Raw genomic sequence first — 22,386 nt, forward strand, 5'->3', positions numbered from 1 at the left:
CTAAAACAGAAAACACTGACCTAAGAATTATTTATCAGCAGTTGTGAGCAATAATTTTTTCCAGGAAGGCTGACTTGGGAAAAATAAAAATTTTAAATCAGGAAATATCTTCAACTATATATGTATGCCTGCTCATTTATCTTTTTTTTTCTATCAAGGAATTATTTCATTTTCTTAACTAAAATTGTGAAAACTAATAGCAAACACTATAGTGTCTAATTAAGTCACTCTTAAAGCTGAATTAGTTTGGTTTTTCTATGAAAGAGTTTTTAATCAATGAAATGTGGTTTGTCTCAATAGGGTCAATATTGTATTTTTAAAATGACATATTTATAACTGCATATGACACAAAGAGCATCCTTAACACAAAATGAGTAGTCTATTTATTTTGAAATGCACAATACTCATCAGCTACTTTTCTTACTTGCAGCAGTTACTGTAAAGATTTAAAGTTCATTTTGAAAACTGCATGCTTAATTCACACAAACCCTTCTCAGGCTACACTAATCAGTTCTCAGAACTTTTGGCCAGGAAGGCAGCAAAGCACCGCATAAGCACTAAGCTATAACAAGGCAAAACTGAGTTAGGCCTTCTCTGGGTTACAATTTTCCATGTTAAGATCAGGACATTCCTGAAATTAGATTATGGGCCACATACAATGCAAAGCTAGGTGGGCTACCTGTAGCCCAAAAGTTATGTGTTAGACTTTACTCCTTTACCGGTTTTAGAATAGAAAATCAACTCATATTAATTTGTGTAAAATCTTGTGTTTTGAAAATTATAAGTATTGCCTATTCCAAGAAAATTCAATTCAGCAAAAACTGGCTATTTTCCAGTATTGTGTCAACTCAAAATATTTATTAATGAGCATTTTTGAATTACATATGCTCTTATATCCTTTTGTTTTCTTTCTAAGAAAAATAATGCAAGAACCAGACACAATCTTATAAATCAAAGAGGGCTAATTTTTGGTCTATAATTGTACATACATTTTTAGACTTTTAAAAATGTGTGTGTTTTTATTAAGTTTCCAAGTTTCTTTTCTTCACCACCCCCCCCCCCCAATTTGGTCATATTATTTTTTGTGAAAAAGATAAAGGTACTTGGTTTTCTTTCTCTCACATTGATGGTGAATTGTATTATCACTAACTTGTAGTTTGCCCCTCGCCTGCTATAAAGGTCTTATTTTAAGAAGTAACAACTTTATCTGGAAGTCCTAGCCAGAGCAATCTGGCAAGAGAAAGAAATAAAGGACATATAAATTGGAAATGAGGAAGTCAAGCTATCACTGTTTGCTAATGATATGATCGCATACCTAGAAAACCCTGAAGACTCATCCAATAGACTACTAGACTTGATAAATGAATTCAATAAAAGTCTCAGGTTACAAAATCAATGTACACAAATCAGTAGTACTGCTACATAGCAACAACGACCAAACTGAAAATCAAATCAAGAACTCAATAACTTTTACAATAGCTGCAAAAAAAAAAAATAAATAAATAAAATCCCTAGGAATATTCCTAACAGAAGTGAAAGATCTATATAAGGAGAACTACAAAATACTGCTGAAAAAAAATCATAGATGACACAAATGGAAACACATCCCATGCTCATGGACTGGAAGAATCAATATCTTGAAAATGATCATTCTGCAGAAAGTCATCTATAGATTCAATGCAATTCCTATCAAAATACCAACAACATTTTTCACAGAATTAGGAAAAAAATCCAAAAGTTCATATGGAACCAAAAAAGAGCCTGAAGAGCCAAAGTAATCCTAAGCAAAAAGAACAAATCTGGAGGTATCACATTACCTGACTTCAAATTATACAAGGACATATTATCAAAATAGCATGGTAATGGTCTCAAGTAGACACACAGACCACTGGAAGAGAATAGAGAACCAGAAATAAAGCAAAATACTTACAACTAACTGATCTTTGACCAAGCACACAAAAACATAAATTAGGGAAAGGACACCCTATTTAATAAATGGTACTGAGAAAACTGGCAAGCCACATGTGGAAGAATGAAACTGGACCCTTACCTGTCACCTTATACAAAAATCAACTCAAGATGGATTAAAGACTTAAACCTAAGATCTGAAACCATAAAAATTCTAGAACACCAGAAAAACTCTTCTAGACATTGACTTAGGCAAAAAATTCAGGACAAAGAACCTAAAAGCAAATGCAACAAAAATGAAAATAAATAAATGGGACCTAATTAAACTAAAAAACTTCTGCACAGCAAAAGAAATAATCATCAGAGTAAGCAGACAACCCACAGAGTGGGAGAAAATATTAATAACCTGTGAATCTGACAAAGGACTAGTATCCAGAATCAAGAGACTCAAACAAATCAGTAAGAAAAAAATTAATCCCATCAAAAAGTAGGCAAATGACATAAATAGACATTTCTCAAAAGAAGATACAGAAATGGCCAATGAACATGCTTAGAAAATGCTCAACATAACTAATCATCAAGGAAATGCATATTAAAACCACAATGAGATACTACATTACCCCTGTAAGAATGGCCATTATTAAAAAGTCAAAAAACAATTGGCATGGATGTGGTGAAAAGGGAACATTTATATACTGCTGGTGCAATGTAAATTAATATAGCCTCTATGGAAAACAGCATGGAGATTTATTAAAAAACTGAAAGCAGATCTACTATTTGTCCAGCAATCCCACTACTGCTTCTACTGCTTTTTCTGTGCATATGAGGTGGTGTCCTTTTTGGACTAGATAAGCATATAGACATATATACACATACACACACATATATGTGTGTGTGTGTGTATGCATGCACAGGGGATTTGCTGGGATGGCGAACACGATGCAAAGGAAGACATGTAGGTATGACCTTTATCTTACACTAAACAGAAACTATGAAAAGGAATCAGACAGCTGACATCCAACATACTATCTGTTTTGCTGTTGTGATGTAACTGCTTATTGGGGTCTGAGCGCAAGGTCACATGTTTATGAGTATGAGGTCCTCTGAGAAAGAAGACATTACCACTATCAGTCACTGTGAGAAGAGGCCGATCGTGATTCAGCATATAACAATCAAGGAGGCTGGTTTTTAGATCACAAAGAAGAAAATAGTTGGTTATACTCTAAGGTAGTCCTGTTACGGAAGACAATATGACCCCTGCCTATAGGACATTTCTTTCTAGAGCTAAGACTGAAGATAATCCTATTAGACACCCTATGATAATGGATATAGGCCTGGAGATGAGGATTCCAGAAGTAGCCACATATCTTGTAGCTCTCATTAGTTATCCTCTGCTTTTTACTTGCTAGGAGAATCTTACCATAAATTATAATTTGATCTAGGTGTGTCTAGGCTTGAGATGAAACCATAGAGACAACAGTAGCCTGGGAAATACTGCTTCAGGAAATGCAAAAGACTAACCAGCAGTAGAATGAAAATTCAACTGTTCAGTTAGAAAACTAGATTAACTGGATTAGGAGTGAGATTTTCAGAAATAGCAAAGGGGTTTTCAGAAATATTGAAAAGGGACAAGATAAAAGACTGAACATTTTATTGCGAGGCAGCATGGGGGACTCCAGCCAACACCATTTAACAAAAATATAATCTCAAAAGTTAGTGAACTCCAGGCCATAGCGGTTATATCTAATACTTAAATATTTTACCATCGTATATCGAAATCTCCTCATCCATGTCATCTTTCTTTGCTTTTGATAAGACCCATCTGTAAACAAAGTTGAACATACATATATGTCATTAACAATAAAATCAGCAACTTATAGATATAATGCATACAGAAACACAACAAAAGATCACCCAATACAGTCACTTTTCATTCAACAATAAATTCATACTTAGATGCTAAATAAGGATGCCTTCACCACATAATCCTGGAGGACTAGAGTTAAACCGAATTTGGAATCTATAATTTCCTAACTGTATGATCACAGGTAAGGTACAAGGAGCCTCGGTTTCTTCACTTGTAAAATGGGGATTAAATATGGTAATTATCTATTTCTTTTTAGGACATCTGACACATAATAATTTTAATATTAATTTTTGTTTTTTCCATTATTGTAATAGAACAGTACTCATATTTGTCATCTGAACTTAAAGAGTGTTAATATCTGTCCTACAGAATGAATACATATGATAAATTTCATCTTTACATTCAGAATTAGTATATTTTCTTTGAATAAATAACTATTCAAATTAAACATTCTATCAATTACAAAAATATACTAAGTACTGATTTACATTGTCAATTAAACTACTTTAATTTTTTTTTTAGATCTGTAATAGAGGTAATTTTCACAGGTCAAAACCTAATAACTTCAAAAAAGCTAATAAATCAAAACATTCTCTTGAATGAATACTCACCCAGCCAACCTTCCACTATCAAAAGTTTCTGCAAAATATACTTCTCCTATAGGTTGAGGTGTCTTATATTTAATCTAGAAAAGAGATTTTCCAAGTCTAAAGTTATTCATTTTCACAAATATTTCAATTAAATAATCTTCCTAGTGAAGAACATAGTATGCAATGCACATACAGGTAATACAGATATGAGGTGACAAACCCATACCTGTACAAAACTTTGTATCCTAGTAATGATAAGGTACAAGAAAATATAAGAAATACCATGATGACAAAAATACTATACATACAAACAGTGGATACACTGACCCCTTCTAACACAGAAGGAACAAAGGGACTCTGACAAGTGACAATATTTGTGGATAAAACTCTTTGGGAGCAAAGGAAATAGCATAATGAAAAGCATATAAGATGTAGAGCTTAGTAAGCACATAGGCTTTTAAAATTAACTCTTAAGTTTTACTGTTAGGTACCCTAAAATATAATAATATAATTTTACAAGATTAGGAACCCAGAGAATGAAAAGATTCTATGGAGATAGCATTGCAAAACAATGATCAACAAAGCATTGTTTCAAGTGCCTTTGAAGTGTTAGCTGTTAGGGTGGCAATAATGATGACGGTGGCAGTGGTATTGCTGGTGATATAGTGGCTCCTTTAATTCTTATAATATTCCTATGGGGGAAGTACCATTTGTGCCCTCTTTATATATGATGAAATTGGGACAGACAAAGTAACTTGCTTACTGCTGTCCAGTTAGATAATTGTAGGACTTATATATAAAGCCAAAACTGTCTGATTCCAAAGCTCATGCATTTTTACTACATGATACAGAATTTACCAACAAAATAATTTAAAAGAGTAAAGACTGATAAACTATCAAAAGATAATTTAAACTGAGGACCAATAAATAAAAATTTGCCCACAGTAATAGGTTAGTCTGGATCCTCTCAGAATCAGCCTGTTGTGATTGTATCTGTATGACTAGTGAGATTTCTTCCATTAGGCTTTAGGGAAAAGGGTGCAGAAATACTTTTTCTATTTTCACTGTCCCTATCCCACCCTGATAGTAAAACACTTCCTGTCTATTTAAGGGGGTAAAATCGGTAATTACACAAAATTCCACAAATTACTGACAGGGTCAAGATTCAGCTACCTAAACTGCCAATCTTCTATGAAGTTTACTGAATTACAACTTTACTGTTCTCTGTATTTTTATAGATTGACAAAATGGGCAACAGTGTCACAAGAGACTTCCTTCTGATAGGCCACCCCTAAAATCAGTTTATTTTGCCCTTTATTTATACTTCACCCTATGTAGATTACTCATGCTATAAAATTAGCAGCATCAAAAATAATTCTTTCCCACTTCTTATCATATTCTCAAAGTATCACCAAATAAGTCAAGAGTGGTAGTTACCTGTCAATTTCTTTGAAGTATTAATATTAACCTTCAAAGATCCTGTGGTAACTGTATCTAAGTCAGTAATTATTAGTACTTGGAGTACTTACTTTCTGCAGATTATAGAACTAGGCTTTAAAAAATTGTCCTTACAGAGCTTAAATTTAACAGGGGAAACATACTATTCACCTTAGACAGTGAAATAACACATTTGCAAATGAAAAATTCTTAATAAGAGGAAATGAAGTAAAGAAGTCTGTAACAACTACATATTATTCCCTTTGGCCCTTCAAACAGTAGCTGGCACAATACAATTAATGCTTTCTCACCATCAAAAATATTTCTGATTATCACAAGGTTAGATATGAATATTTCCCAATGTAAAAGCTCTTATGTATCATCAAGGTATACAAAAATTCCTGCAATTTCTCAGACTCCTGTTGATCACTACTCTAAAATACATGTTTTAACAATGCTGAGACAGAAACATGAGTCAGGTTTACCAAATGCTCACCCCTCACCATCACTTCCTTTTCTAATTCATCCTCCTTCTTGGCATTTTCTTTCCTCAGAGAAATAAAGACAAATACTTTACTTCTTGAAGAATTGCAAATTATATGGCCTTTTATTTGAAAAGATCTAGCAGTGTCAGAAATATGAATAAAAACCTTACTACTAGCTCAGTTCTCTGTAATCAGTGACAAACTCCTCTTTTTTTTTTTTTTTTTTTTTGAGACGGAGTCTCACTCTGTCGCCCAGGCTGGAGTGCAGTGGCCGGATCTCAGCTCACTGCAAGCTCCGCCTCCCGGGTTCACGCCATTCTCCTGCCTCAGCCTCCCGAGTAGCTGGGACTACAGGCGCCCGCCGCCTCGCCCGGCTAGTTTTTTGTATTTTTTAGTAGAGACGGGGTTTCACCGTGTTAGCCAGGATGGTCTCGATCTCCTGACCTCGTGATCCGCCCGTCTCGGCCTCCCAAAGTGCTGGGATTACAGGCTTGAGCCACCGCGCCCGGCCGCGACAAACTCCTCTTTTGATAGTAAAAACCTTGCCCATATTTATTTGTTTAAGAAATTGTGCTAGATGCCATGAACACATTTCTGAAGTACGTGGGCTCTCTAAAAAATAAAGTAATAAGACGTTTAGAAAAAAATCAATGTTTTTCTATCTGTCTTTAAAATGAAGACTACTAGAACTGAAATGAATCATCAGAGGTCTATCACTTCATTGTACTATGTAAAGGAACAATTTATGACTCATTTCTCAAATAACCATACCTCTGAGGAAAGTTCACCTTCATTAACATCAGTTTCTTCTGAATTTTCTTCTAAGTCTTCCATCTCAACATCATCATCCATAAATTCTGCATTAATTGAGATGAACAGAAGACCCAAGCATAGCCAAAAGGCTTGGAAACGCATATTGATTATCTGCGAAATTAAAAGTAATTAGTGAAAATAAAACAAAATTGTGAAAATAAGTGTTAAGTATATGTAGAAATAAATAATTTCTCCATAATAGCTCTTTTATTCTAGGATGGCTTTTAAAACAAATCATTGACAAAATTATTTAAAATACGCTTTGGGCAAGTGAAAATACAAACTTGAAATCTTTTAGGAAACAGATTCTACAGCTGCAGGCCTTTGTCCAAAAACAAAGAGCCAACAGCACAGAATCTAAAGATAAAGATGATAGTAATTATCAAACACAAATAATATGTAGACCTCTTTAAAAGAAAAAGTATCATGATTCCTAAATGTTCGCTGAAATTGTTTTTATTGTAATGTTGCTTATATAAACATAAAATGGAAATTTTATAATTATAAAACCAAAATACATTTATATATAAATGCTGAAAAAAGATACAAAAAATGTTTTATCACAAATTTAATGTGGAAGTGTTTTACTAAAATCAAATCACAGTCAAAAGATCAAACAAATATAAGGTTTATTGTAATCAGGTAGACTGCTATAGAGAAAGTTCTTTTGCATTTATAATTCCTATAATTTCATGATTACATAATTACTTATATATTTATGGACAAAGATAACACAAAAATGATGGATGCTGTCATTAATTAGGAGACTTTGATCTCTCTAAATCACAAAAGAGGTATAACTGGGATAGGACGTAAATGTAAAGGGATCAATTTGACACAATGAAATAGGCTTATTTCCTTAATTTCCTAGTTATTGGCACAGAAACTTATATATCTGCAAATTGCTTATTAATTGTGAACTCTAAAAGCTTCATTATTCTAAAAGTCTAAGATCCTTCCATGTTATGTAGTAAAAGGTACTTTACTTGACTTGCTATTAATCAGTTTTGAGCAAAATAAAAATGCATAAACAGTAGCAATAACAAACATTAATATAACTTTAGACCCATATCCTCTCTTTCAAATGAATATATACTTTAGGTTCCAAATAATTAATTTGTTGAAAAAATACATTCTATGTGCTTTGTTTGAGCTCTGGTGTATTGGGCTGCCAAGGAAGAGTTAAGAGGAAGTCAAGCAGGCAGTGCTCTATCTGGAACTCTACTCTTGATTCAACCAGAGCACCCCAATTTCATTTGTATTCTATATTATGGTTTTTCCTGACTTTTCCTTAGAAATAGTTGCCAATGCTTCAGAAAAAAGTTCAGAAAACACTTTATCTTAAAAGTTTGTTTCTTCTTTAAAATTCTATGGTCTTATATTTACATAAAAGAACTAGCTAATTTAATCTTTGCGGCCCAGGACATGAATAGAGTAGGTACTATTCCCAATCGACAAAACAAAAACAGAGACTTCTAAAGAACTGCAATTAGTTACAAGGCATTCTGTAGACAGTGCAGTTCTATTGTTTTTATTTGTTCTTTTTTTTAAGAAAAAATCAGAAATACAGACTTCATACTTTCTGTGTAATGCTGCAGTATCCTATCATTTTTCAATGCTGCACCAGCTGACAATTGAGAATTAGATCATGAAATTCACAGTATTGAAGTCTATCTCAAAATGGTGCCAACATGTTATCAGTTCCAAACAAAACTATGAAGTTTGTCACATGTCATTTCTTAGAGAGAGGTATGCTACTGACAAGTCTGTTCTGAAACTCTGAGAGGCCAGATGCTGGGGTAATACTATAAGAAAATGAAGTAGTTAATTTATGCATTTAAAATTGTTTTAAATCGCATGGTAAAATATATTCTCATTGTTGTACAACTAATTTCCTAAACTTTCTTCGTGCTCTAAAACTAAAGCTCTATACACATTTAACAACTCCCCACTACCCTGTCCCTCCAGCCCCTGGAAACCACCTTTCTAATATCTATCTCTATGATTTTGACTACTCTAGGTACTGCATATAAGTGGAATCATACAGTATTGGTCGTTCTGTGACTGGCTTATTTTACTTAGCATAACACCCTCAAGCTTCATCCATGTTGTAGCATGTATCAAATTTCCTTCCTTTTTAAAGCTGGACAGTATTCTATTGCGTGTATATACCACATTTTGTTTATACATCCATCCGTCAGTGGACACTTGGGTTGCTTCCACCTGTTAGCTGTTGTGAATAATCCTACAATGAATATGGGTATACAAATAACTCTGAGACCTTGTTTTCAATTATTTTGAGTGTATACCCATAAGTTGAATTGCTGGGTCATATGATAATTCTATTTTTTTTTGAATCCTCATACTGTTTTCCATAGTGGCTTTACCATTTTACATTCCCACCAACAAGGCACAAGGGTTCCAATTTCTACACATCCTTGCCGACATTTGTTCAAAATTATGTGGTTTTTTTTTTTTTTTTTTTTGATAGTAGCCATTCTAATAGGTCCTAATATGGGGCATCACATTGTGGTTTGATATGCATTTCCCTGATGATTAGTGATACTGAGCAGCTTTTCATGTGCTTGTTGGCTATTTATACATCTTCAAGGGAAACATGTCTATTCAAGTCCTTTGCCTATTTAAAAAATCAAGTTTTGTTCTTGTTTTGAGTTGTAGGAGTTCTTAGAAATTCTGGATACTGACCCTTTATCAAATACATGATTAGCAAATATTTTATCCCATTGCATAGGTTTTTCATTCTGTTGTGTTCTTGATGCACAGAACTTTCTAATTTATTTTACAATTTATTCGAGTTAATTTTTGTCTGTGATTTAAGGTAAGGTTACAACCTCATTCTTTTGCATGCGGATAGCTAGTTTCCCCAATATTATCTCATGAGAAAACTGTTCTTTCTCACAAAATGGTCTTGGCACTTTAAGAAAATATTTGAACATATATGTGAGAATTTATTTCTAGGCTCTTTATTGTATCCCATTGATATATATGTCTGTCTTTATGCCAATCTCACACTGATTTGATTGCTATAGCTTTGTAATAAGTTTTGAAACATCGAGATACGAGATTTCCAAACTTTTTCTTTCCCGAGATTGTTCTGGCTAGTTGGGGTCCCTTGAGATTCTAAATGAATTTTACTCTTCCTGCAAAAAGGGCTATTAGGATTATGATAGGGATTGCACTGAATCTGTGGATTACTTTGGGTTGTGTTTCTATCTTATTAAGTCTTCTAATCCCAATGAACATGTCTTTCCACTGATTAATATTTGTTTCTTAATTTCTTTCAGCATTTCATAGTTTTTCATGTACAAGTATTTTACTTCCTTGATTAAATTTGTTCCTATTTTATTATTTTTGATGTTGTTATAAGTGGAATTGTTTTCTTAATTTCCTTTTCATTGTTAGGATACAGAAGTGCAGCTAATTTTTGTGTGCTAATTTTTTTACCCTGCAACTTTAGTGAATTCATTTGTTTGTTTTTTGAGATGGGGTCTCACTCTGTTACCCAGGCTGGAGTGCAGTGGCACCATCATGGCTCACTGCAGCCTTGCACTCCTGGATTCAGGTGATCCTTCACTTCAGCCTCTAGAGTAGCTGGGACTACAGGCAAGCATCACCATGCCCAGCTAATGTTCTGTATTTTTATGTAGAGATGGTTTTTGCCATGTTGCGCAGGCTGGTCTTAAACTCCTAGACTCAAACGATCTGCCTACCTTGGCCTCCAAAAGTGCTGGGACTACAGGCATGAGCCACCATGCGTGGCCTTCATTTATTATTTCTAACAGATTTTTGTATTGTGTTTGTGATATCTTACGTACAAGATCATGTTATCTGCTGAGATAATTTTACTTCTTCCTTTTCAATTCGAATGTCTTTTTTCTTTCTTTTTCTTCCCTAATTTCTCTGGCATGGGAGAGTGGAAAAAGCAGGCATCCTTGTCTTATTCTAGATCTTAAAGGAAAAGCTTTCAGTCTTTCACCATTTAGTCTGATGTTAACTGTGGGCTTTTCATATATGGCCTTTACTATGTTGAGGTGGTTTTCTTCTATTCCTAGTGTACTGAGCGTTTTTTTTACTATGAAAGAGTGTTGAATCATGTGAAATACTTCTTCTGCATGAATAAAGATGGCCATGTGTTCTCACCTCTCTACATTGTTAATGTGGCATATTACACTGATTTTCTTATGTTAAATCATCCTTGAATTTTAGGAATAAGTCCAACATGGTCATAGTATACAACTCTTTTAATATGCTGCTGACTTCTGTTGTCAAGTATTTTGTTAAGAATTTCTGCATCAATAACCATCTGGAATATTGCTCTGTAGTTTTCTTGTAGTGACTTTGGCTTTGATAACAGGGTTATGCTGGCTTCATAGAATGAATCTGGAAGTGTTTACTCCTCTTCAATATTTTGGAAAAATTTGAGGAGAACTGGTGTTAATTCTTCTTTCAATGTTTGGTAGAACTCACCAGTGAAGCCACCTGGTCCTGGGCTTTTATCTGCTGGGAAGTTTTTGTTTACGGATTCAATCTCCTTACCAGTTATGGGTCTGTTCAGATTTTCTACTTCTTCATGATTAAATTTGATAGGGTGTGTGTTTCTAATAATGTATCCATTTAATCTAGATTATCCAATTTGTTGCCATACAATCCTTCAGGGTATTCTCTTATAATCCCTCTTATTTCTGTAGAATCAGATGTAGTGTCCTTTCATTACCAATTTTAGTTATTTGAGTCTTCTCTCATTTTTCTTAATCCAACTAAAGGTTTGTTATTTTTTGTTGTTGTTGTTGACCTTTTCGAAGAATTAACTCTTGATTTCACTTGTTTTCTCTCTTGTTTTTCTGTTTTCCATTTTGTTTCCCTCTGCTCTAATCTTTATTATTTCTCTCTTTCTTCTAACTTTTGGGTTTCATTTGATCTTTTTCTAGTTCCTCAAGGTGTAAGTTAGGTTGTTAACTTGAGATCTTTTGTCTTTCATGTAAGTGTTTACAGCTATAAATTTCCCTTTTAACACTGCTTTCACTGTATCCCGTAAGTTTTGGTATCTTTTGTTCTCAATTTTCATTTGTCTCAAGATATTTTTCTAACTTTCCTTAAGACTTCTTTGGCTCATTGTTCAAGAGTGTGCTGTTTAATTTCCACATATTTGTGAATTTTTCTTGTTTTCCTTCTACTATTGGTTTCTAGTTTCTTTCCTTTGTGTTCAGAAAACTTACTTTGTATGATTTCAGTCTTTTAAAATTCATTAAGACTTGTTTTGTGGTCTAATATGGTCTATCCTGGAGAATGTTCCATGTGCAGTTAAGAAAAATGTGTGTTCTGCTATTGTTGGGTACAGTGCTGTCCATATGTTTATTACATTGAGTTGGCTTGTGGTGTTACCTATTTCTTTATTGATCTGTATGGTTGTTCTAAGTTATGCAATTTTAGTACAGCAAGAATTTGTTTATATGGTATAGGGTAGAACATTTAGTGCTAATGTCACCCTCTTCCCTCCTTATAAATTAAAAGGTAGCATGCCCAGGGTTCCAAGCTTCTTATGTATTCCTCACTCCATGAGGCTTGCTGAGATCACTAAATATCAGTTGTGCCTTCATAAGAAGGGAGGCACTAAAGAACTGCATCCTTCTGCACCAACACGTATCTTTGATCTCATGTATGTTCTCTGCACTGCTTCTGTGCTAGTTCAATAACAAATTGAAGCACAAGTAACTTTATCCATGAATGAGATACCATTCTTCCCAATCTTTGAAATCTAGATCAAGTAGTCTGGTCTACTTTAAATAATTACACCAATATCACCTAAAAACCCTACTGGATCTCCACTACCACCCCCAAATTACAAATTATAAAGTGCAGCTCATGTACTGGTATTGAAGTAAAGCTCACTGTCACATCAAAGGTAAGTAGGGCACACAAAGAAAAGACAATCACAGGATATGTAATATCTGTTGTAAAATGTGGGAGAAATTGCTGGCTGATCAACAGGGTAATTTCCTTGGCACTAGATGTGACCAGGGAAATGAATTCCAGCCAATAGAATGTAAAATAGAAGACCTGTATGCCGCTGTCAGCCCTTGCCCGTAAAAACTTCCCATAATTATGATTTATAATTCTTTATGATCTTTCCCCATCTGGTTTGATGCAAGTAATTTTGAAAATCATGGTTGAAAATGGCAGAATTACAAGGTAGAAAGTTGCAGAATCCCTGAATCATTACTTGGAGGAGAGCCATTTTATTAATCAGAGAAGCAGAATCAATTGGGGGTGTGTGTGTGTGTGTACATACAGGCATACCTCATTTAACTGCACTTTGATTTATTGCATTTTTCACAAATTGAAGGTTTCTGGCAACGCTGCATTGAACAAGTCTACAGTTGCCATTTTTCCAACACTATGGTCACTTTATGTTTCTGACACATTTGTGTGATTCTTTTTTTTTTTTTTTTTTTTCCTGAGATGAAGTCTTGCTCTGTCACCCACGCTGGAGTGCAGTGACACAATCTCAGCTCACTACAACCTCTGCCTCTTGGGTTCAAGTGATTCTCCTGTCTCAGCCTCCTGAGTAGCTGGGATTACAGGCGTGCACCACCATGCCTGGCTAATTTTTGTATTTTTAGTAGAGACGGGGTTTCACCATATTGGTCAGGCTGGTCTCGAACTCCTAACCTTAGGTGATCCGGCCGCCTTGGCCTCCCAAAGTGCTGGGATTACAGGCGTAAGCCACCGCGCCCAGCCTTCTTTCATTCTCAACACACCTATTTAACACACTTCTGTACATGCTATTTCTTATAACTGCGATGCCTTTCTGCTGTTACTCAGTTTTAATGGCTGACTGAGGATGGGACCAACACTGGCATATCCCAGAAGTGGTGTTTGACAATCACCTATTATTTAAAGTTTTAGTTTTCATGTGGCGTCAGGAATGCAACGTAGAATGATAGAATAAAAAGTACACTGAACATGGCACCACCGCACCAAGTTTCTAGTTTTATTATTAAAAAGGCAAGTGATTAAAACTGCTCTGCACCTGTTTTCTCATTTGTGACATGAACTAGACAATCCAAAGATTCTTTAAAGTTCATAATTCTAGTTTTCTATTTAAAAACACCAATATTTATTAGGTACTTAGTACTACAGCTAACTTACAACACTGTTCAATTTCTAGACAGATGTATCAACATATTTACATCATTTACACACAGTAATTAACCTTATCAACTAGCTAAGACAGAGAGTACGGAAAATCTTGTTCTGAGGATGAGATCTAAATGTGACTGGAAGATCAAAGCAATACGACGTGAAGGCCAAACTGCAAACTGAAAAGAGGTCAAACTCTCAATGACCCAAAGGAGGGCTACCTCGAGTGATGTCGACATTTGTAAAGCAAGCAAAATCATCAGATGAGATCGGGATTTTGCCTGCTTTTAAGCAACAAAAAGTTTCTATGTTAATGAACCCTCTTCTAATTTGAGACTTCTTCCCGAGGCCACATTATTTACCTTTTCTCTCCCAGTCCTGAGCTTTGGTTGCCATTTGCTTTTAACTCCCAAGCAAACACCTCCTCCTTGTTGCTTGGGCAGCTGCTATAAATAAAATCAGCGAAAGTGTCTGATTGATGGTAAACAGGCCTGGGGCGATAATGAGTCTAGTAATTAGGGCCTCTCTGGATTCAACCCAGCCCTTTCGCCCGCCCCCCGGCGGCGCACACTGGGCTCCGCGCGGGTATCCAGGGAGGGGCCGACAGTCCTTGGCCCCACCGCGTTGAGGTGGGTTCGCTTCGCTTCCACAGAGGTGGAGACTGCGACAGTCGAGCCTATTTTGGTCTCGTTTGGGTTTCTGTGAGGAGCAGTCAGCGGAGTGAGCAGCGCCCGGACGCGCCCCGGGCCCCCTCCACAACCATTGGGAGAGCGCCCCGGGGCTCGAGCGTGGAACGGGGCCGCAATGGCAACCGCTGGGATAACGGCCTCGGCTCCCGGTGGCTCCTCAAGCCAGCAGGGGAGGCCGTCTGGGCAGGGAACCTAGCTGTCCCGGCACCCGTCCGCCCCAGCCCGGGCGCAGCAGGTGGACGCCGCGGTGCCGGAGACACAAAAGGAGCGACCGATCCCCTGCGTCCACCCACGGGGCCGCCAGAGCCCAGTCAAGACCCTAGCTCGCTGCAGCCCCATCGCCAGACTCAACATCCACCCTCACCTGGCCCGGACCGGTTCAGCCCTCTGGCGGCAAAATAACTGGGTGCCTGGGGAAGCAGCAATGATCCGCTTCCTCACCCCAATCCGCGCGCAAAGGGCAGCGGGACAGCGGAAACGCGGCCTGCTGCTCACGCACCTCTCTTGTGGCCTGTTTTCGGCAGTGACAGCCCAGATGTCCGAGTCGCTGCCACTTGGTCCCCGCGTCTCTTCAGACCAATCCCGCTGGCGGCCGCACAGCAGCGACTACTAACCGCGCATGCGCGTGCGGCGGCGGGCGAGAGGCGGCGGCTGTCCCAGGCGCGTGCTGCGCGCTCCTGCTCCGAGGGGCTCAACCGCCTCCAGGGGGAGCCGCACAGCGAGCCTGTGCCGCCGCCGGCCGGTTGTGGAGTGAGCCCCGCTCCCGGGTTAGCCGAGGAGGAATTCCTCCTGCAAGTCTGAAGAGTTTTCCTTCTCTGAGCGCCCGCCCTCTCTGCAGACCGTGCGGTTCTACCCCCTGTTGCTCAATGCTTGGGTCCTGAATTTTATGTAAATCATATTTATGAACAACGTCCAGTAATAAGTGCAGCAAGATTAGGGCTCTAGGCTTTCTCTAGAGTTCTAGATGTTAACAGATCTGCAGTCGTGGTGATTAATAAGGAGCTTTCCTGTCTGGTGTGTGTATATGACAAATACAGATATGTTAAATGTTAATAAATACATTGTATATAAAACAATATGTTCTTTTTCTCTCCAACAACACTATTAATAAGAGCTGCTAACATTTATTGTGTTCATTGTGCTCTAAGGGGCTTACATTCATTGTTTAACCTTCATAGCAACCCAGGTGATGAAACTGATGATAACTTGCTCGAAGTTACACAACCCGTAAACAGTGGAAACAGGATGTAAATCAGGTCTGTCTCTCCCAGAGCCTGCAGTTTCAATCACATTGAAATAAAACTACAGCATAAACGCAGTGTTCAATCACAAGCTGCTTTGCCTTTTATATATTGGATCATTCAGCTTTTACTACTTATATTTTACAGTAAATCTTGACTTTGAATTTGGTATAATACCAATTTAATTTTATCAGAAGATTAATTAACAACGTTTGATTGACTTGTGAGACTAACACCCTTGTTGAAGAGTCTCAGTCTTGAAGGACTGGTGGCATTCCATGCACACCGTATCATTATTGGCTGGGGTCAAGATCACTGAGTTTTTTTTCACATTGCTTTACTAATTAAGACCAGCATTTCTAAACTTTTGACTTTGTCACCTCTGGGAGAGTGTTTGGATAGTGTTAAAATTTACTGGTTAAAAAGACATTTGAGATACTTTGTAACAATATTATACCCTTTATTTCTTTCTTCCATCCTGACTTCTATTATTCAACATACTTCTGTGGCCCATAACAAATACACTTGAACTGCTAGAGAAGGATTTTTTTAAAGGATCCATTCAAAGTTTGCAATGAAGAAGCTGAAAACTAAAGATGTAAGAATAGTGAATTTTTGTAAGATTTAGTAGTATCTTCTTGGTCACATAGTACTCAAAACCTTGAGAACTTTTTTTTTTTTTTTTTTTTTTTTACTCTTTGGCTGCTACTTTCACTGCCTCCATAAATTAAACTCTATCTCCATAAAATCATCTAAAAGAGGTCCTCACCCCCTTCAGCTGCTGTACCATTTCTCTAGTTTACATTCTCACTCCTTTAGAAACTGTTGCTCAGAGTTGTCTAACTAGTTGCCCCCCTTCAGAGCCTCCCACCTACACTTCATAGTTGAATCCTCAGCTCATTCAATAGTTTCCAATGACCCTTCATTACCCACAGAATGAAATCTAATCTGTTACCTTGAAATTTAAGGTCTTAACATATTTCCAAAATTATCTGCCACTTATTGAAAGGATGATTGAATATAATATTTATAATTTTGTTTAATAGGCAACTTTTCATCAGAATAATACAGTGTGATAATAATGTCAAAGAATAATCTGAAAATGAGACCAGGGTATGACTTTTTGAGCATGAGGTAGTGTTTAATGATACAAGGGGAGGAGTCTCAGAAGATAATGCTGAATGGTAGAGTTGTGAAGTGTTCTGACACATCAAAGTTGAAGAGAGATTTGGGAAGAGACCAAGGCGATGTAATCAAGATTGGAGGGACCAGAGTAATCAGAAATCTAGAAAAACATAAAAAGCAGGAAAGGTGACGTGGCATGGTGACTCATGCATGTAATCCCAGCTCTTTGAGAGGCTGAGGCAGGTAGATCCCTTGAGCTGAGCTGCCTGAGACCAGCCTGGGCAACATGATGAAACCCCATCTCTACAAAAAATACAACAAAAATTAGCTGGGCATGGTGGTGCATGCCTGTAGTCCTAGCTACTTGGGAAGCTGAGGTGAGAATGGCTTGAGCCCAGGAGGCAGAGATTGCAGTTAGCCCAGATAGTGCCACTGCACTCCAGCCTGGATGACACAGTGAGACCTTGTCTCAAACAAAACAAACAAACAGAAAGAGGCAGAAAGTTTCATGCTACTTGATGGAACAGAGTGATGTCCTGTTGGAAGCCTGTTTTGTAATCAAAATCAGAGCTGTGTTTTATTAATGGTCTACTATGTGCAAGTTGTTATATGCAGTTGACCCACAGGTATCATCCTTATTTTACTTATAAGGAAATAGACCCCAATCAGTTACATAACTTATTCACACAGGCCTTAAAATGTAGAGTGAGGATTCAAAGCTTGTACTCTTTCCACAACACCTTGCCACTTGAAAAATGCAGAATATAGGAAATGCCTCTGATTCTCAGGATTAAAGAACTATGTAGAATGAAGTTTTAACTCAAATACAACGAAGGGACTCAGAGCCTAGATAATTCAAATAATACTTTAAAATGTTTGTATAGTTTCATATATTTTGAAATGTGCTTTTTAATGGTGCAGAGAATAGAGAAAAGGAAACAAGTATTCCACAAGTATTTCCAGTGGGTTGATTTTTATTTTTAAGGTGTATAATTATGTCTATGGCAGAAAATAATCTTTTCTTTCTTATATTTATACTTATTTTCTGAGGTTTTTTCCCTTATTGCTTTAACAAAAATATCAAACAATAGTAAATAATAGTAATGACAATAGTCATCGTTGTTTTGTTCCTGGTTTTTCCCAGAATTCGTCTGGTTAAACTATATAGTTGGCAGAATGAGCCCATGCTGAATTTTTATCTTGTGTCTCAAGATAAAGCCCCCCAGAAATGCCACCCGACTTCAGGATTTATAGAATGATATACAGTCATAGTTATCAAAGAGTTATCAAAGAATATTAGTATCAAGACAAATCAATGGGACAGAATAGATTCTATATGGACTTACATGTGTATGTATTATGGCCTAGATATGGTTGCTTTGTCCCAACTAAAACTCATGTTGAAGTTTGGTCCCCAGTGTGGCAGTGCTGGAAAGTGGGGCCTAATGGGAGGTGTTTGGGTCATGAAGGTCCTGTTCTCGTAGGTGGCTTGATGCCATTTCAGTAGTGAGTGAGTTCTTGCTCCGACGAGACTGGATTCATTCCCATGAGAATGGCTTGTTATAAAGCTAGGTGCCCCTCAGGATTTTCCCTCTTTGCATGCTCTGCTTCCCCTTTGACCTTCTCTGCCATCTTTTGGCCAAGCACAAAAGCCTCACCACAAGCCAGAGCCGTGTCCTTGAACTTCCCAGCCAGTCAAACTGTGAGCTAAATAAACCTCTTTTCTTTATAAATTACCCAGTCCCAGGTATTCTGTTATAGCAACACAAAACAGACTAAGACAGTGTGGACAAAGGTATACATGCAGTTGGTAGAGAAAGAATAGTCTTTTCAACAAATTGTGGTGGTACAATTGAATTTTCACATGTAATAAGTAAATTTTTCAATCCATACTGCACAGCACATATAACAAGAGACTGGCAGCAATTTCCCCTTGCCTTAGATATTTGTGGAACTTTGAACTTGAGGGAGATGATTTAGGGTATCTGGTGTAAAAAATTTCTAAGCAGCAAAGCACTCAAAAGGTGGCATGGGTGTTATTAGAGGCATTCAGTTTTAAAAGGGTAACAGAAGATAAAAGTTTTGAAACTTTGCAGCCTGACAATGTGAGAGAAATGAAAATCCCCACTGCAGAAATTTGCATAAGTAGCAAGAAGCCAAATGTTAATCCACAAGACAATGGGGAAAATATCTCCATGGCATGTCAGAGGTCTTCATGTAAGTCCCTCCCATCACAGGCCCAGAGACTTAGGAGGAAAAGACACTTTTGTGGGCTGGGCCCAGGGCCCCCCTGCTCTGTGCAGCCTAGGGACTTGGTGGTCTGTGTTCCAGCTGCTCCAGCCATGGCTAAAAGGAGTCAAGGTGCAGCTCAGGTTGTTGCTTCAGAGGGTGGAAGCCCCAAGCCTTGGCAGCTTCCAGGTGGTGTTGAGACTGTGGGTACACAGAAGTTGAGAATTAAGATTTAGGAACCTCTACCTAGATTTCATAGGATGTATGGAAATGCCTGGATGCCCAGGCAGAAGTTTGCTGCAGGGTCAGGGGCCTCATGGAAAACCTCTGCTAGGGCAGTGACAAAGGGAAATGTGGGGCCAGAACCCCCCACCCAGAGTCCTTGTGGGGCACCACCTAGTGGAACTGTGAGAAGGAGGGCCACCATCCTCCAGACCCCAGAATGGTAGATCCACTGACAGCTTACACTGTGCACCAGGAAAAGCTGCAGACCCTCAACACCAGCCTGTGAAAGCACCTGGAGGGAGGCTATACTCTGGAAAGCCACAGGGATGCAGCTGCTCAAGACCATGGGAACCCACCTCTTGCATCAGCGTGACCTGGATATGAGACGTGGAGTCAGAGGAGATCATTTTGGAGCGTTATGATTTGACTGCCCTGCTGGATTTCAGACTTGCATGGGGCTTGTAGCCCCTGTGTTTTGGCCAATTTCTCCCATTTGGAATGGCTGTATTTACCCAATGCCTGTACTCCCATTGTATCTAGGAAGCAACTAACTTGTTTTTGATTTTACAGGCTCATAGGTGGAAGGGACTTGCCTTGTCTCAGATGGGACTTCGGACTGTGGAATTCTGAGTTAATGTTGAAATGAGTTAAGACTTTGAGGGACTATTGGGAAGGCATGATTGGTTTTGAAATGTGAGGACATGAGATTTTGGAGGGGTTGGAGCGGAATGATATGGTTTGGCTGTGTCTCCACCTAAATCTCATCTTGAATTGTAACTCCCACAATTCCCAAGCCTCATGGGAAGAACCTGGCGGGAGGTAATTGAATCATAGGGGTGGGTTTTTCCCATGCTGTTCTTGTGATAGTGAATAAGTCTCATGAGATCTGATGGTTTAAATAAAAAACAGGATTTTCCTGCACAAACTCTCTTCTCTTGTCTGCCACCATGTGAGGTGTGACTTTAACCTTCTGCCATGATTGTGAGGTCTCTCCAGCTACGTGGAACTATAAGTCCATTAAACCTCTTTCTATTGTAAATTGCCCAGTCTTTGGTTATGTCTTTATCAGCAGCATGAAAATGGACTAATAAATATATAAACCAGTGGGGCCATCTGGGTCTACATTTGGGGTGGAAAGATTTAGAGCTGGGTTTTCTACCATTTTACACACACACACACACACACAAACACACACTATTTTAATGGAAATAGAGACCTAAACTTTAAAAATTATAGAAGTTTTATAATATAATTTATGGGACTATATGCTTGATGTGGGTAGGTAGGTTGTTTCAAACAATATAAAAAGTGCAAAAGTCATAAAAGAAATTATTAATATATTTGACTATCTCAAAGTTGAAAACTTTTTTATGTCAAGAGACAATACAAAATAAGTTTAAGACAAAAGACTTTCTGAAAAAAGTAATTTTCCCATATATGACAAACTATTAATATTTGGTTTGGGAGTTTAACTAGGTTCCTGCGTGTGTTTTAAGAACCTCACATTTAAATGAAGAAGAAGAAGACAAATAGTTCATTAAAAAATCAGGAAAGATATAAATATGTGAGAAAATTTAAACCCTACTTGTAATTCGAGAAAGGCAAACTAAGACTATAACAAAATACTGCTTTCACTAGACTGGCAACAATTTCAAAGCTCACTAATAGCAAAGGTCAAGGCTTGGGAAAACTGCTGCTTTCAAACACTACTCTTGAGGATACAAGTTGATATGGCAATTCTGGTGGCAATTTGGCAGTATCTGTTAACATTAAAAATGTTCATACCCTTTGAGTCAGCAATACCAGTTCAGATTATATTTAAAGTAGGAAAAAGACTCTATGCTCAAGTAGGCACACAGAAGAGTGTTCATTGAAACACTGCTGTAACACTAAAAAAAATTTAAATAGTAATGGATCAATTTCTGCATTAGAGAAGGAAATGCTAAATAAATTATGCCTATTCATATTTTGGAATATTATGTTGATGTTGAAAAGAAAGAATTAAATCCATGTTGGTGACACAGAAAAAAATTAAGTAACAAATATTGAGTGAAAAATCAACTGACATTTTAACCAAAGGCTTTTAAAAATCCAAAGCAATACCACACATTTTAATAAGTACATATGTATGTAAATGCATAGGAAAAGATACGGTAGTATTCATGCCAAATTGAAATCAGAAATAGTTTTTGGGAAAAGGACTAGGATTTTGGTTGGTTGTCAGGTAGAACTTTTGCCTGGTTGGTAATAGTTTTTTTTTTTTGTTTTTGTTTTTTGTAATAACAAGGATATATTTATGCATTAATTGTACAATTAAATAAATAACATTAAAATTATCATAGTATAATATTGTTCTTTACTTGAAATGAATTTCCTATTTTTATTTTTCAGTAGTTTTTAATGGTTAGAAATGAGTGTTGAATTCCAGTACATGCTTTTTCAACCCATGTTGAGATTATTAATACATAAATTTCCTGAATTTGAGACAATCTTGCATTTGGGGAATAAGGACAACTTCTACGGTCTGAATGTTTATGTCGCTTCAAAATTTGTATGCTGAAATCCTAACCCCCACAGTCTGGTATCAGGAGGCCAGGACTTTAGGAGTTGGTAAGG

The 22,386-nt window shown here is 37.2% G+C and overlaps 1 protein-coding gene across 9 annotated transcripts in view; it reads right to left on the reverse strand.

Annotated features, from left to right (window-relative positions):
• Window positions 1-15,528, reverse strand: part of CLGN (calmegin) — a 32,674-nt gene extending 17,146 nt beyond the window's left edge. For 3 of the 9 annotated variants that reach the window (XM_074040502.1, XM_074040505.1, XM_005555961.4), the window contains exons 1-5: window positions 15,450-15,528; window positions 14,624-14,707; window positions 7,059-7,211; window positions 4,387-4,460; window positions 3,672-3,730 (exon numbers count right to left, since the gene is read on the reverse strand). In XM_074040502.1, coding sequence (XP_073896603.1) covers window positions 3,672-3,730; window positions 4,387-4,460; window positions 7,059-7,202 — 277 coding nt within the window. In that variant the 5' untranslated portion in view covers window positions 7,203-7,211; window positions 14,624-14,707; window positions 15,450-15,528. Of the gene's footprint in view, window positions 1-3,671; window positions 3,731-4,386; window positions 4,461-7,058; window positions 7,212-14,623; window positions 14,708-15,314 lie in introns of all 9 variants that reach the window. The other 6 variants (XM_074040501.1, XM_074040504.1, XM_005555960.4 and 3 more) reach the window with 2 other exon arrangements.
• Window positions 15,529-22,386: the final 6,858 nt, after the last annotated feature.

The sequence above is a fragment of the Macaca fascicularis genome, chromosome 5 (assembly GCF_037993035.2).
Source record: "Macaca fascicularis isolate 582-1 chromosome 5, T2T-MFA8v1.1".
NCBI lineage: Eukaryota > Metazoa > Chordata > Mammalia > Primates > Cercopithecidae > Macaca > Macaca fascicularis.